At 46.1% G+C, this 15,988-nt stretch overlaps 1 protein-coding gene across 1 annotated transcript in view; it reads left to right on the top strand.

Moving 5' to 3' along the window:
• Positions 1–3,640: 3,640 nt before the first annotated feature.
• The window catches only part of PACRG (parkin coregulated), a 469,474-nt gene continuing 457,126 nt past the window's right edge, over positions 3,641–15,988 (top strand). Inside the window, exon 1 of the mRNA XM_075267841.1 lies at positions 3,641–3,950. Coding sequence (XP_075123942.1) covers positions 3,837–3,950 — 114 coding nt within the window. The 5' untranslated portion in view covers positions 3,641–3,836. The remainder of the gene's footprint in view (positions 3,951–15,988) is intronic.

The following is a 15,988-nucleotide window of genomic DNA, read 5'->3' as shown; positions in this document are numbered from 1 at the left end:
TGGGTAGAGCATTCCAGAGAAGTGGTGCAACTCGGGAGAAATCTTGTATACGAGCGTGGGAGGTTCTGATAATAGAGGATGTAAGTGTTAGGTCATTGAGTGAGCGGAGAGCACGGGTTGGGCGGTAGACAGAGATGAGGGAGGAAATGTAGGGAGGTGCGGCATTATGGAGAGCCTTGTGGATGAGGGTGATAACTTTATATTTTATTCTATAATGAATAGGCAGCCAATGTAACGACTGGCACAGACCAGAGGCATCGCTGCAGCGTCTAGCCTGATAGATGAGCCTGGCCGCTGCATTCAGAATGGATTGTAGAGGGGAGAGTTTAGTGAGGGGAAGACCGATTAGTAAGGAGTTACAGTAGTCAAGGCGAGAATGAATCAGAGAGACAATAAGTGGCTTTAATATATCTCTGGTAAGGAAAGGGCGTATTCTGGAGATGTTTTTGAGGTGGAGGTGACATGAACGTGCGAGTGATTCAATATGAGGGGTGAAGGAAAGGTCTGCGTCAAACATGACTCCGAGGCAGCGGGCCTGCTGCCTAGGAGTTATAGTAAGGCCTGAGACTGCAATGGATATATCAGGGAAAGATCTATTAGACGGTGGAAACAGTAGTAGTTCAGTCTTGGAGAGATTTAGTTTCAGATAAGAGTGATGACATGATATTTGAGACAGCAGAAAGACAGTCACTGGTGTTCTGTATGAGTGCAGGGGTGATGTCATGGGAAGATGTGTATAATTGGGTGTCATCAGCATAAAGATGGTACCTGAAGCCAAATCTGGCAATGGTTTGTCCAATGGGGGCTGTGTAGAGAGAAAAGAGGAGGAGGCCTAGGACCGAGCCCTGAGGAACCCCAACAGCGAGGGAAAGAGGGGAGGAAACAGAGCCCGCAAATGATACACTGAAGGTGCGGTCTGAGAGATAAGAGGAGAACCAGGAGAGCGCAGTGTCGTTGAGGCCAACTGAGTGGAGCATAGTGAGGAGGAACAAAAATCCAAACCTGTGCCAAATTTTTTTTTCTAAAAGTCGCCATATTCTGACACCCGTTACTTTTTATACTTCCGTGTATGGGGATGCATAGGGCATCTTTTTTGCGGGGCCGGGTGTACTTTTTAGTTCTACCATTTTGGGGAATTGATTTTGCTTTGATCATTTTTTATTCACATTTTTATCAAAGGCAAAACAGTTCAAAAATAGCGGTTTGGCACTTTTGACTTTTTTTCCCACTACGGCGTTTACCGTACAGGAAATTTTTTTTTATAGATTTGTAGAGCGGGCGTTTTCGGACACAGGGATATCTAATGTGTATGTGTTTCACAGTATTTAACTACTTTTATGTTTTCTAGGGAATTTTTAATACTTTTTTTATTTTTGCATCTATTAGACCCACTAGGGTTCCCCTCCTGATTAGGCCTGAATGAATGGGCCTAATCAGTAATGAGTCTCGAGCTGCGGGCGCCGTGATTGACTCAGTTGCGGAATGATAGTGCATGTTGCTTCTTTTTCCCACTAGCTGAAAAAAATCTCTAGCGGGGGAAAAAAAGGCTAGTAACTACCATTGAAATGAATGGGACATGTTTTTGCAGGCGAATTCAGCGTCAAAATGTGTCTGCAAAAAACTTCGTGTGAACACACCCTGTATGCAGGGGCCGCTATGGGACATTATACTGTGTGCAGGGGCCACTCTGGGACATTATACTGTGTGCAGGGGTCACTATTAGATGTTATACTGTGTGCAGGGGCCACTATGAGATGTTATACCGTGTGCAGGGGCCACTATGGGACATTAGACTGTGTGCAGGGGCCACTATGGGACATTATACTGTGTGCAGGGGCCGCTATGGGACATTATACTGTGTGAAGGCCAGTATGGGACATTATACCGTGTGCAGGGGCCACTATGGGACATTATACTGTGTGCAGGGGCCACTATGGGATATTATACTGTGTGCAGGGGCCACTATGGGACATTATACTGTGTGCAGGAGCCACTATGGGACATTATACTGTGTGCAGGGGCCACTATGGGACATTATACTGTGTGCAGGGGCCACTATTAGATGTTATACTGTGTGCAGGGGCCACTATGAGATGTTATACCGTGTGCAGGGGCCACTATGGGACATTAGACTGTGTGCAGGGGCCACTATGGGACATTATACTGTGTGCAGGGGCCGCTATGGGACATTATACTGTGTGAAGGCCAGTATGGGACATTATACCGTGTGCAGGGGCCACTATGGGACATTATACTGTGTGCAGGGGCCACTATGGGATATTATACTGTGTGCAGGGGCCACTATGGGACATTAGACTGTGTGCAGGGGCCACTATGGGACATTATACTGTGTGCAGGGGCCGCTATGGGACATTATACTGTGTGCAGGGGCCACTATGGGACATAATACTGTGTGCAGGGGCCACTATGAGATGTTATACCGTGTGCAGGGGCCACTATGGGACATTAGACTGTGTGCAGGGGCCACTATGGGACATTAGACTGTGTGCAGGGGCCGCTATGGGACATTATACTGTGTGCAGGGGCCACTATGGGAAATTATACCGTGTGCAGGGGCCACTATGGGACATTATACCGTGTGCAGGGGCCACTATGGGACATTATACTGTGTGCAGGGGCCACTATGGGACATTATACTGTGTGCAGGGGCCACTATGGGACATTAGACTGTGTGCAGTGGCCACTATGGGACATTAGACTGTGTGCAGGGGCCACTATGGGGCATAATACTGTGTGCAGGGGCCACTATGGGACATTATACTGTGTGCAGGGGCCACTATGGGACATTAGACTGTGTGCAGGGGCCACTATGGGACATTAGACTGTGTGCAGGGGCCACTATGGGACATTAGACTGTGTGCAGGGGCCACTATGGGACATTAGACTGTGTGCAGGGGCCACTATGGGACATTAGACCGTGTGCAGGGGCCACTATTGGACATTAGACTGTGTGCAGGGGCCACTATTGGACATTAGACTGTGTGCAGGGGCCACTATGGGACATTATACCGTGTGCAGGGGCCACTATTGGACATTATACTGTGTGCAGGGGCCACTATTGGACATTATACTGTGTGCAGGGGCCGCTATGGGGCATAATACTGTGTGCAGGGGCCACTATGGGACATTAGACTGTGTGCAGGGGCCACTATGGGACATTAGACTGTGTGCAGGGGCCACTATGGGACATTAGACTGTGTGCAGGGGCCACTATGGGACATTAGACTGTGTGTAGGGGCCACTATGGGGCATAATACTGTGTGCAGGGGCCACTATGAGATGTTATACTGCCTGGAGGCCACTTTGAGACTTTAGTGTATGTAGATTGGGCATTATATCGTGTGGGGGTCAGGAAAGTGGGTGCTATGTTGGGTATGTGGGGGACGTCAAAAGGTTACGATGGAGCCCAGCCTTTGCTAGTTACTCCCCTGCCAGCAGCTAAATATTATTTTACATACGCCTGTAAAACCTCAGCGCTCCATATGGCTGTACACGGTCACTGTACACAGTATTCAGTAAATACGTAAGCTAGCTCCACTGTCAGGCAGGTAACGCTAATGATCACGCGTTCACAGAACAGAGCATGCGCAGTACTGCACGGCATGCCGGGATAGTCGGGATTGAGCCGCAGTGTTACGCGGTTTCCCGGGTCGCATGTTACGTCACAAACTCAGTTGACGCGTCGCCTAGCAACAAGGGTCAGCGTGTGCCGTTGTTGTCTTGGTAACGGTCGTAAACAAGAGGACCAATCTCCGGCTCACGGTGCGCAGTTCACGTTACGTTTAGCGGCTTCTCATCAGCTGAGGACTGAGAATATGGTGATCGAAAGCAGCGACAAGGCAGCTCAGGCAGAGAGCGCTAAGACCAGGGGCAAGGGCGCCTCTACCACCGAAGGGTTCACCGTTAAAGCCTTGATGAAGAATGCAATTGTAAGTGACAATTCAGACTGAGCTGTAAAGTGTTAGTGATGACATGACAGAGCCAGTAGCGGTATTGTCCTGCCTACCTCTCCTGGGGCTAGTGCTCCTGCCTAGTGTGACTAGTGCTCCTGTACTCACCTGGGGCTAGTGCTCCTGCCTAGTATGACTAGTGCTCCTGCCTACCTCACCTGGGGCTGGTGCTCCTGCTAGTATGACTAGTGCTCCTGCCTACCTCACCTGGGGCTGGTGCTCCTGCTAGTGTGACTAGTGCTCCTGCCTACCTCTCCTGGGGCTAGTGCTCCTGCCTAGTGTGACTAGTGCTCCTGTACTCACCTGGGGCTAGTGCTCCTGCTAGTATGACTAGTGCTCCTGCCTACCTCACCTGGGGCTGGTGCTCCTGCTAGTGTGACTAGTGCTCCTGCCTACCTCACCTGGGCTAGTGCTCCTGCTAGTGTGACTAGTGCTCCTGTACTCACCTGGGGCTAGTGCTCCTGCCTACCTCACCTGGGGCTGGTGCTCCTGCTAGTGTGACTAGTGCTCCTGCCTACCTCTCCTGGGGCTAGTGCTCCTGCCTAGTGTGACTAGTGCTCCTGTACTCACCTGGGGCTAGTGCTCCTGCCTACCTCACCTGGGCTAGTGCTCCTGCTAGTGTGACTAGTGCTCCTGTACTCACCTGGGCTAGTGCTCCTGCTAGTGTGACTAGTGCTCCTGTACTCACCTGGGGCTAGTGCTCCTGCCTAGTATGACTAGTGCTCCTGCCTACCTCTCCTGGGGCTAGTGCTCCTGCCTAGTATGACTAGTGCTCCTGTACTCACCTGGGGCTAGTGCTCCTGCTAGTATGACTAGTGCTCCTGTACTCACCTGGGGCTAGTGCTCCTGCCTAGTATGACTAGTGCTCCTGCCTACCTCTCCTGGGGCTAGTGCTCCTGCCTACTGGTACTAGTGCTCCTGTACTCACCTGGGGCTAGTGCTCCTGCCTAGTATGACTAGTGCTCCTGTACTCACCTGGGGCTAGTGCTCCTGCTAGTATGACTAGTGCTCCTGTACTCACCTGGGCTAGTGCTCCTGCCTAGTGTGACTAGTGCTCCTGTACTCACCTGGGGCTAGTGCTCCTGCCTACTGGTACTAGTGCTCCTGTACTCACCTGGGGCTAGTGCTCCTGCCTAGTATGACTAGTGCTCCTGCCTACCTCTCCTGGGGCTAGTGCTCCTGCCTACTGGTACTAGTGCTCCTGTACTCACCTGGGGCTAGTGCTCCTGCCTAGTATGACTAGTGCTCCTGCCTACCTCTCCTGGGGCTAGTGCTCCTGCTAGTGTGACTAGTGCTCCTGTACTCACCTGGGGCTAGTGCTCCTGCTAGTATGACTAGTGCTCCTGTACTCACCTGGGGCTAGTGCTCCTGCCTAGTATGACTAGTGCTCTTGCCTACCTCACCTGGGGCTGGTGCTCCTGCCTAGTATGACTAGTGCTCTTGCCTACCTCACCTGGGGCTGGTGCTCCTGCCTACTGGTACTAGTGCTCCTGTACTCACCTGGGGCTAGTGCTCCTGCCTAGTGTGACTAGTGCTCCTGTACTCACCTGGGGCTAGTGCTCCTGCCTAGTATGACTAGTGCTCCTGCCTACCTCTCCTGGGGCTAGTGCTCCTGCCTAGTATGACTAGTGCTCCTGTACTCACCTGGGGCTAGTGCTCCTGCTAGTATGACTAGTGCTCCTGTACTCACCTGGGGCTAGTGCTCCTGCTAGTGTGACTAGTGCTCCTGTACTCACCTGGGGCTAGTGCTCCTGCCTAGTATGACTAGTGCTCCTGCCTACCTCACCTGAGGCTGGTGCTCCTGCCTACCTCACCTGAGGCTGGTGCTCCTGCCTACTGGTACTAGTGCTCCTGTACTCACCTGGGGCTGGTGCTCCTGCCTAGTATGACTAGTGCTCCTGCCTACCTCTCCTGGGGCTAGTGCTCCTGCCTAGTATGACTAGTGCTCCTGTACTCACCTGGGGCTAGTGCTCCTGCTAGTATGACTAGTGCTCCTGTACTCACCTGGGGCTAGTGCTCCTGCTAGTATGACTAGTGCTCCTGCCTAGTATGACTAGTGCTCCTGCCTACCTCACCTGGGGCTGGTGCTCCTGCCTACTGGTACTAGTGCTCCTGTACTCACCTGGGGCTGGTGCTCCTGTAATTATCTGGGGCTAGTGCTCCTGTACTTACCTGGGGCTGGTGCTCCTGCCTACCTCACCTGGGGCTAGTGCTTCTGCCTACTGATACTAGTGCTCCTGTACTCACCTGGGGCTCGTGCTCCTGCCTAGTATTACTAGTGTTCCTGTACTCACCTGGGGCTAGTGCTCCTGCCTACTGGTGCTAGTACTCCTGTACTCACCTGGGGCTAGTGCTCCTGCCTAGTATGACTAGTGCTCCTGCCTACCTCTCCTGGGGCTAGTGCTCCTGCTAGTGTGACTAGTGTGCTCCTAATAGATGAGATCTCAATGGGTTCTATAAGATCTGATTTGTATGGCATCAGAATATGGGAATCGGTCAGGGCTGGCTGGCATTGAGTCACATGGTTTGTGCCACTTGGAATGGCATGCTTGGGGCAGGAATATGTCACCTTAGTGTTGTACTATACCATACTTACAGGGGACTATAGCTAATACTAGAAAAATACCCGCTGCTGCTTGGATATGAAGTCTGGGACCAATGGATCCCACTGATGTTAGTAAGATCAATATATAACTGAAAACTTATATGTGCCCAAAAAACTGAGGTGGAATGGCGATGATTTATACACTCACCGGCCACTTTATTAGGTACACCATGCTAGTAACGGGTTGGACCCCCTTTTGCCTTCAGAACTGCCTCAATTCTTCGTGGCATAGATTCAACAAGGTGCTGGAAGCATTCCTCAGAGATTTTGGTCCATATTGACATGATGGCATCACACAGTTGCCGCAGATTTGTCGGCTGCACATCCATGATGCGAATCTCCCGTTCCACCACATCCCAAAGATACTCTATTGGATTGAGATCTGGTGACTATGGAGGCCATTGGAGTACAGTGAACTCATTGTCATGTTCAAGAAACCAGTCTGAGATGATTCCAGCTTTATGACATGGCGCATTATCCTGCTGAAAGTAGCCATCAGATGTTGGGTACATTGTGGTCATAAAGGGATGGACATGGTCAGCAACAATACTCAGGTAGGCTTTGGCATTGCAACGATGCTCAATTGGTACCAAGGGGCCCAAAGAGTGCCAAGAAAATATTCCCCACACCATGACACCACCACCACCAGCCTGAACCGTTGATACAAGGCAGGATGGATCCATGCTTTCATGTTGTTGACGCCAAATTCTGACCCTACCATCCGAATGTCGCAGCAGAAATCGAGACTCATCAGACCAGGCAACGTTTTTCCAATCTTCAATTGTCCAATTTCGATGAGCTTGTGCAAATTGTAGCCTCAGTTTCCTGTTCTTAGCTGAAAGGAGTGGCACCTGGTGTGGTCTTCTGCTGCTGTAGCCCATCTGCCTCAAAGTTCGACGTACTGTGCGTTCAGAGATGCTCTTCTGGCTACCTTGGTTGTAACGGGTGGCTATTTGAGTCACTGTTGCCTTTCTATCAGCTCGAACCAGTCTGGCCATTCTCCTCTGACCTCTGGCATCAACAACGCATTTCCGCCCACAGAACTGTCGCTCACTGGATGTTTTTTCTTTTTCGGACCATTCTCTGTAAACCCTAGAGATGGTTGTGCGTGAAAATCCCAGTAGATCAGCAGTTTCTGAAATACTCAGACCAGCCCTTCTGGCACCAACAACCATGCCACGTTCAAAGGCACTCAAATCACCTTTCTTCCCCATACTGATGCTCGGTTTGAACTGCAGGAGATTGTCTTGACCATGTCTACATGCCTAAATGCACTGAGTTGCCGCCATGTGATTGGCTGATTAGAAATTAAGTGTTAACGAGCAGTTGGACAGGTGTACCTAATAAAGTGGCCGGTGAGTGTATAAACTACTAGTGTAAAAAACACATGTTCCAGAATAGCTGGCTATGGCTATGTATTACATCTATAAATCATACCTTCTTACATGAATTCCCCATACAATACTAGGCTAACTGTTCTTGTAACTCAGTATTGTGCTGTTTACCTGTGAATCCGATCAAAAAATGAAGAATAAATTGACAAGTTGGTGTCTCCCGTTGGGGCTGTCTCCTTAGACAATGTCACCATCATATAATTACTCACTGAGTAGAGGCACAACCATTGTCAACCTGGTCATACATTTCTATCAGATGTAACAGAGGAAACAGCAATATAAGGAAAGACGCTCTAGAAATTGGATTAGAAGTACAAGAATCTACTAAAGTAGACACGTCCACCTGAGTCCTCTTAAAGAAAACCTATCAGGTGGTTTTTATACCATTGACATGTACCATTATGTGGAGGATGAAGTATTTCCCTTTCCATTGCCGCCCCTCTGTAATCTTTCTTTTGCAGAAAAGTGAAGTTGTAAATGTCTTCAATTAATAAAATACATATGCAAATTAACCTAAGTGGTCGTGGTGGGCGGGACCAACTTCAGCCTAGTCACACTGTCCGCCTCCTAGATGTGATTGACAGGAGACATGATTAAGAAGCGGACAATGTGACTAGAATGAAGCTGCCCACCATGACCACGTAGTGTCGTTTACATATGGCTTTTTATGTTTTCAAACATTTATAACTTCACTTTTCTATGGCAGAAAGATTACTGTGGGGGCAGGAATGGAAAGGCCATTACTTGATTCTGCACATGATGGGGCCAGTTTACCTGACAGGTTCCCTATACAGTAAATATAGATAATGAAGTACGGTACATAGCCTGGTCAGCAAAGCATGGATACCATAAGACTTCTGGAATTAAACTTAAAGTCTGAAATGGCCTTCAGTTTCACTCTCCGCATTTGGCTGCAGGCTTTTCTATGAATGATGGGTTTGACATTTATATGAAAATATATTGGTGGATTCAGACGTAACAACATAGCAAATGTCAGAATCCGTTCAGTCTGCCCACCTCATGTTAATGAGCGCTTATTATAACTGTATAGTTTTACTATACACCAAAATTAGGTTCAAAAGGTCCTCCCAATCCGAAACCAAATGTTATATCTTTGTGTCTTACCACAGACATGGATATCTCATGGACTAGACCACATCTCAGCAATTATGAGCCCAAACCACAGTTGTACTTGTTAAGTGGGTATTCCCGTCACATTTATAAGATATTACCTTATAGGTGTGCGTCCTGTATCTGATCACTTGTACGCGTACATGACCCTCTCCACTAAAATTTATAGATGTTAGATCAGGGGTCCTCAAACTGCGGCCCAAGGGCCACATGCGGCCCTCCAAGCACTTCTGTCTGGCCCTGCCGACAACGCCGGCAGGCGTGCATTTATAATGAAGCTCCTGGGGAGCTTGGGCCAGGCCATGGAGCACACTTCACTTTAAATTTGGAGGGAACCGCTCCCAATGCTTGTGCGACCTGCTCTGCCTCCGGCCCACTGTTTAAAAAGTTTGAGGACCCCTGTGTTAGATAAAGAGTCAAGCGAGTATCTGAGAGTTTGCTGTGGCTTGTGATATTTCAACATAGACATGTCCAAATTTAGTCACCGTATATATAAACTTACTGACCTATTGTTTACCAGTGGAAATTTCGATGAACATGGAACATATGGACACATTTGAGCTTTTAGCTTCTTCACTATACGCAGTTATTGGGAGGAAACTGTCAAACCAGGTGGGCAGGGATAGAGGCTTCTCAGGAATAAGCAAGACTCATCCATGACTGTGACTGCAAGGCTTTAGGGTCCATTCATACGGAGGAAAATGGTGAGGAATTTGGTGTGGAATTTTCCATGCTGGAAAAAAAAGCCTCCCATTGATTTCAATGGGTACTGCTAGCGTTTTTTTCCCACTAGTGGAATTTTCTGCTGGAGAGATGTCTGTGGTAAATTTAATAGCTCAAATATCTCCTGCACCATGGCACACATCGGGAAATCTGACGTTGCACTGAATTTGGTGTATTGTGTATAATACTGTGAGTGCCAGAGGACGTGGAAGGTCTCTGCTCTCCTTTATTATGCAATAGTTGTCTTTTCTGGGAAAATGAGTACAAATTAGTTCCCGCCAAAGAAAGAAAAACTGTTTCTCTAGTGCCATCTTTACAGGCAAATGTTCCAAGACCATCAGTTTGCCTTCCTCCAAAGCTAGCAGGTTCTCATTTACCAATTCTTTTTTTTTTTTGTAACTATCAAACCATATTAATTTTTATGCAACATGCACCTCATTGTCACCGTTTCAGATGATTATCCCCATTTGACTGTCCACCGAGGGTGGTTCTTATTTAAAATAAATGAAAAACATATATTTAGAGGTCATAGAATGTTTTTATCTGTATTATACAAATGGTAAAACATATTGCTTTTAAACAGATGAATGCAGAGCTGTCTGTGTAACAATTTCCCTGCCATTCATGCAGAGGAAAAGCAAATTAAAATAATAGCAGTGCAGTGAAGCAGAGGCTTCTAGACACAATTAATCCACCAATAGCGTTGTTATAGCTCACTATATTGGGTACTTAATTAGTGGTGCGCCAGCAATCAGGATCATCGCCAAAGAAGAAAGCAGCAATCGATCATCAATGCTCATAATAAAGCGTCAGGTATTTATATCTACAGCAGACCTGATGGCAGCCACTGAGACTGTACAGATATTGATCACATCACTAAAATGTCAAAGCAGGAAAGCAAACAGGAGATTTTGAATGTTCATTGATGTCTATGGATGAATAAATAGTTCAATTTGAATCATAGTGGAAAAGGTGGAATTTATATGTTAGAAGCCATTTATAGTAGATCTATTCACTTACAGTATGTGACTGTGATCAAATTCCTATTATACTCGTGCACATGTATAATAAAAAAAAATTCTCTCTGAAGATAATATGGTGTATTGTACAAAACTATAGAGTGCGTCATATTTTAGGCAATTACTGTAGTCTCGTGTGAGCTTCCTTTTTATATATCCTCTTAAAACCAGCCAAATTGGGTTCAATGCGTAGTATTCATTGGATCATGCTGTAGTATCATGGTACTATCGAAGAACAAGGGCATAATACAAACATCATAGCTATTCTGTGTGCCAACTACAAATATACCGCCAAAAATGACAAAATCCAAGGTAAAAATGCAAATCTTTAAGAATAAATCATAACATTCTCTGAAAATATGACAGGGTCTTTTATTATTTTTTTTCTCAGAAGAATAGGCTATGCCTTATTTTTGAGGAAGGTGTTATTTTTCAGGCACCGGAGCAAATCGTAATCTTTTCTGATCATTCTGGATAAAATGGTTAGGACTGAGACTAGGGTTAGTAACCGTAACTCAAACTTACATTCACAGTTGATGGTGCAGTGTCAGTGGGGTCTTAAACTTACTGGCACTCTCCTTTACGCTAAGGTCTGGTTAAGAGGTAACCAAACCCACAGCATAGTAGCAGCCGGGACGCGGGACCCAGGAGGCGGCACTCAGAAGGCAGACATGGGAGGCAGGAGACAGGACTCGAGCTAGTGAGATTTTCCCTTATAGATTGTAAGCCCTTGCGGACAACACCCTCTATCCCACTGTGCCAGTTGGTCAATGTTATTATTATATTTGTTTTGTATATTCTGTGTACTGTATGTAAGCCCACAAATTCACAGCACCATGGAATTAATAGTGCTCTATAAATAAATCATAATAATTTTGCCCTGCCATGGTGGGAGGTAGCGGGACACTTATACAGGACGATTGGGAGTTACGGTATGCTTCTTGTCTGTCTCTGTGACGTCATGTGGCATAACCTAGCACTGGAGATGCCGACTGTAACTAGGGCTACATTTATCAAAAATCCTGCAAATTCAAGCTGGTGCTTATTTTTGGAAAAACATGGTAAAAAGAAGTAAAAAATGGTGAAAGGTCACATAACCTGAAAGAAGCGTGTGAGCAAAATGTTTGATGTTTCAGGCGTCTGTATGTGCTAAAATGTATTTATTTAGCTTACTTATATGGCACCATCATATTCTGCAGCACTTTACAGATATTGTTATCCTCTCTCCCATACAGGGTTTACAATCTACATTCCTTTTAAGTATGTCTTTATAGTGTGAGCGAAAACCCACGTAAATACTTGCAGGATGCAAACCTAGAACTCCGAGGACTCCCGTACTGCAAGGCTACAGTACTCACCACTGAGCCACACGTTATTCCATCCTCGCACTAATATTGTATGCATGTACTTAGCACAGCTATTATGTAGCTATTATTGTTTGGAGTTGAGGGTTGGTATACTATGTAACTGCTTTGATACACTACAGCCTCAACATCTTTCTTGTTATGTTAAGCACAGCTCCTTATATTCTATATACTGATATATATACTGGTATTGTCTTGCATGGCAGAGAGCTGCAATAACATTCATGGCCACTACATAATGTAGCCTTGTCTGTCAGTGTCACCTATCTAGTATCTCCTACAGAAGTAAACTTGGCTTTTGAATCTCACTAAGGCCCCATGTAGCAAAGCACAGCCCGAAAGTGCTGTGGGAAAAAACACAGTATAATCTCATTGCGTTTTTTCCCCACATCCATAGAGTTTTCTTCTTTGGACTTTCTGCTTCTATTATACCTAAACACTATTTTTTCCATAGGTATGATAGACATTCTGCGATTTAAAAAAAATATCAGCGTTTTGTTAAATTGCAGCATTTCTGCTGCAGATTTATTTTTTGCGATATGTGGATCCCATCCCAGAATCCCATCCAGTTTTCAAGCACCTTAAAACAACCAGCCCACGTTGTGGAAATAGAGTTTTTTTGTTGCAGATTTTTCAGCTTTTTTTGATCCAAAGTCAGGAATGGAAAGTATTAAGGAATCTGTTAGTTTCCCTTCTGTGAAATCTTCTCCTGACTTTGGCTCCAAAAAATGCAGCAAAACTTGCAATATAAACCGCTGTATTTCCGCAGTGTGGGGCCTTAGCCTAAGGGCTCGTTCACATCTGCGCCCAGGTGTCCGTACTTGAGGTTTCCGTTTCCTGCCTAAAACAGAGCGGCGGTGAGCGTTTTGCGCTCTCCTCCGCGAAACCGGGTTTTATAATCCAGACACAGAGTCGGACATGCAGTACGCCTAAAACGCTCACCGCCGCGCACGGCCGGACCCGGAAGACGGAAACCATAGAACGGAGACCGTGAACGCAGGTGTGAACCTAGCGTAAGAGAGTAGTGATACAAAGTATCCCTTCTTTTACTGATGATGAAATCTCTACTGAGCATCTGAAAACATGTTAACATTAATGTGTTGTTTATTTATTTATTTTTTCTTTACTTTATTGAAGAATTAGTAATTTGCTGTTGTCTGGAGAGCAGAAGCAGCCACTTAGTTCATTAGATGGCAGCATCTGACTGATAGTGGCAGACTCACCGCCACTTCGCATCCTCTTCTAAAATTAGCATTAGTGAAATGCAGTAATCACAGGAAAGATCTTCACCTCTGGACCTCACCTTGTTAAATCAAATGTCCTTCAATGCTGATTTGAAGCAATGGAGGGGGGGAGGGGCCTTAAACTAGGAATTACCCCATTATACGGTTCTCAGATTTCAAGGCTTGGTGTTTGTTGCCCAGCAGTTCCAGTAAACAAAGTATTAACAACAGCAGCATGATACATATGCTAAAAATACTTACAGTACATTGTTTTGACACAATAGTTTCATTCTAGGAATTAATCTCTATTTTACTCTTATTCAGACTAATAAAATAGACGCCGCGTTCAGCTGACATCCAAGTACTGGCACTCACCCTTAGGGTGCTGGGAAGTGCAGTTTTTACTGCAGTTTATTGCCACAATCTATCTTTAATGGGGCAGTTTTGGAGTTCTAGTAGAAGTGGGTTGTTCATGCATGGAAGTAGTAATCTCCAGAGCAGGGTATAGATATACTGGTGAACTGTGAGGCTGATACTCAGTGGCCATTTGCATTATAGCTCTGCCAATGCAAAGCGAAACACGTTGAGACGTAGTTGTGGGTACGTGGTGGCATTATATCATTACGGCCCTGTAGTGGCAACAGGGAGAGGGTAAGTCTATGAAACCCCTGTATATATGTCCTCTGGTCTATTTATCTTCATAACCATAGCAGTATCTAGTTGTGTGAAGTGATAGTTTGTTGCAGAGGGCGTCTCTAGTCCATCAATAAAGGGTCCATCTGTTATTATGTTGTAACAGGCTTTCTAATACAACTCAAAACATTCATTGAGTTGGTTTACAGCTGCGGGATAAGTAGCAGCTACGGTGTTACAGTATTTTTGGTTGGTGCCAATATTAGTCATCTCTCCTAGGGCAAATTTTAGGACTTGGGAATACTAAAGATTTGGGACCCAAACCTATGTTGCTTTTGGGTTTTGGAGGTCTTTTTGGAATGGGAATAGTAGAATAGTATGTCATTCCGAACATCGATTAAAAAAGACACCAGTACACTATTTGGATAGAATATTTTAATAAATTTAATATATTTATACCCAAGATATACATTTTTTTTAACGCATATCAATAAAAATAAATTTTTATTATTTTTGCCATTTTTTTCACATAGAATTGGATTGTTTGTATACAGTGGCGTAACTAGGAATGGTGGGGCCCCGTGGCGAACTTTTGACATCCCCCCCCCCCCGACCGACGCCGAAGACTTCGACCGACCCCCTCCTACGCATTCCTGTGCGTTCTATTATCCCCAATAGTGGGCCCTGCACATAGTATTATCCCCCATAGTGGGCCCTGCACATAATATTTTCCCCCATAGTGGCCCCTGCACACAGCATTATCCCCCATAGTGGCCCCTGCACCCAGTATTATGTCCCACTGTGGACACCCATAAACAATTTTCAGACCCCAGAGTATAATAATCGGAGACCCAGGGGAATAAAAACATAAAAAAAACTACTGTTGCTTACCTGTCCCCCGGCTCCTACGCTGTCAGCCTCCGCTGCCGTCCTTCTGCAATGACGTCGGACATCACATGACCCTGGACGCAGGCCAGGTTCATGTGACGTCAGAGATGTCAGACAACAAGGAAGGAGGCCTGGCAGGATCGTGGAGAGGTAAGTAACAGTGTTTTTTATGTTTTGTACCTCTCCCGGTCCGCCAATCATTATACTCGGGGGTCCGAAAAGACCCCCGAGTATAATGATAGCAGCGGTAGCGGCTGTCGCCAGGCCCCTAATGTCCCGGGCCCTGTGGCAGCTGCTTCTGCTGCTATGGCGGTAGTTACGCCACTGTTTGTATATCATTAGTTCATTGGGATTGAGATGGTATGGTATTATGCTAATGAGTGCATTTATGTTTTACGTTCGTACTCCGATATTATCCTCCTAATGAGTTACGGCGAAACGCGTTGAGGAACATTATTAAAGGAACAATAGGTTGTTTCCTAGCTTTCCTGGGCACTTGAAGACCTAGTGATCACACTGCTAAGTGACCTCACTACGTATGTTCTAGACATCTGGGAGGTCATCCCTGTGAGAATGAGAATGATAACATTGGTTGCCACTCAGCTTCCAAGAAAATAATATAAATGAAAAGTGAAAGCCCTATGTAACTGGCCACAGCAAAAAAGCGCTGTGGGAAAAACCGCAGCAACAATATATTGTATTTTTTTCCCTCAGCACTTCTTTACAGAAAGCCCACAGAAGTTTCCTCTGTGGACTTTTGTTTCCATGATACCTATAGGGAAAGCACCAGTGTTTGCGTAGGAACGATTGACATTCTGCAATTTCCAAAACTGCAACGGTTTTGGAAATCGCAGCATCTTTGCTGCACGTATTTTTCCTCACTGTGTAAATAGATTTGCTAGAATCCCGTCCACAATGCATGGACTGTAAAATGCTGTGGCCCCCAGCTTGATGGTCGCTCCTGGGTCTGCAGCTGTAAGAGAAGAAATTTAAAATAGTTGTCCAGGGTAAACAATATTTTTTAATCAGGCCAGGGA

This window comes from Leptodactylus fuscus, chromosome 3, assembly GCF_031893055.1.
Source record: "Leptodactylus fuscus isolate aLepFus1 chromosome 3, aLepFus1.hap2, whole genome shotgun sequence".
Taxonomy (NCBI): domain Eukaryota; kingdom Metazoa; phylum Chordata; class Amphibia; order Anura; family Leptodactylidae; genus Leptodactylus; species Leptodactylus fuscus.
The sequence above is the reverse complement of the archived record's forward strand: the minus strand, read 5'-3'. Positions and strand labels throughout refer to the sequence as shown.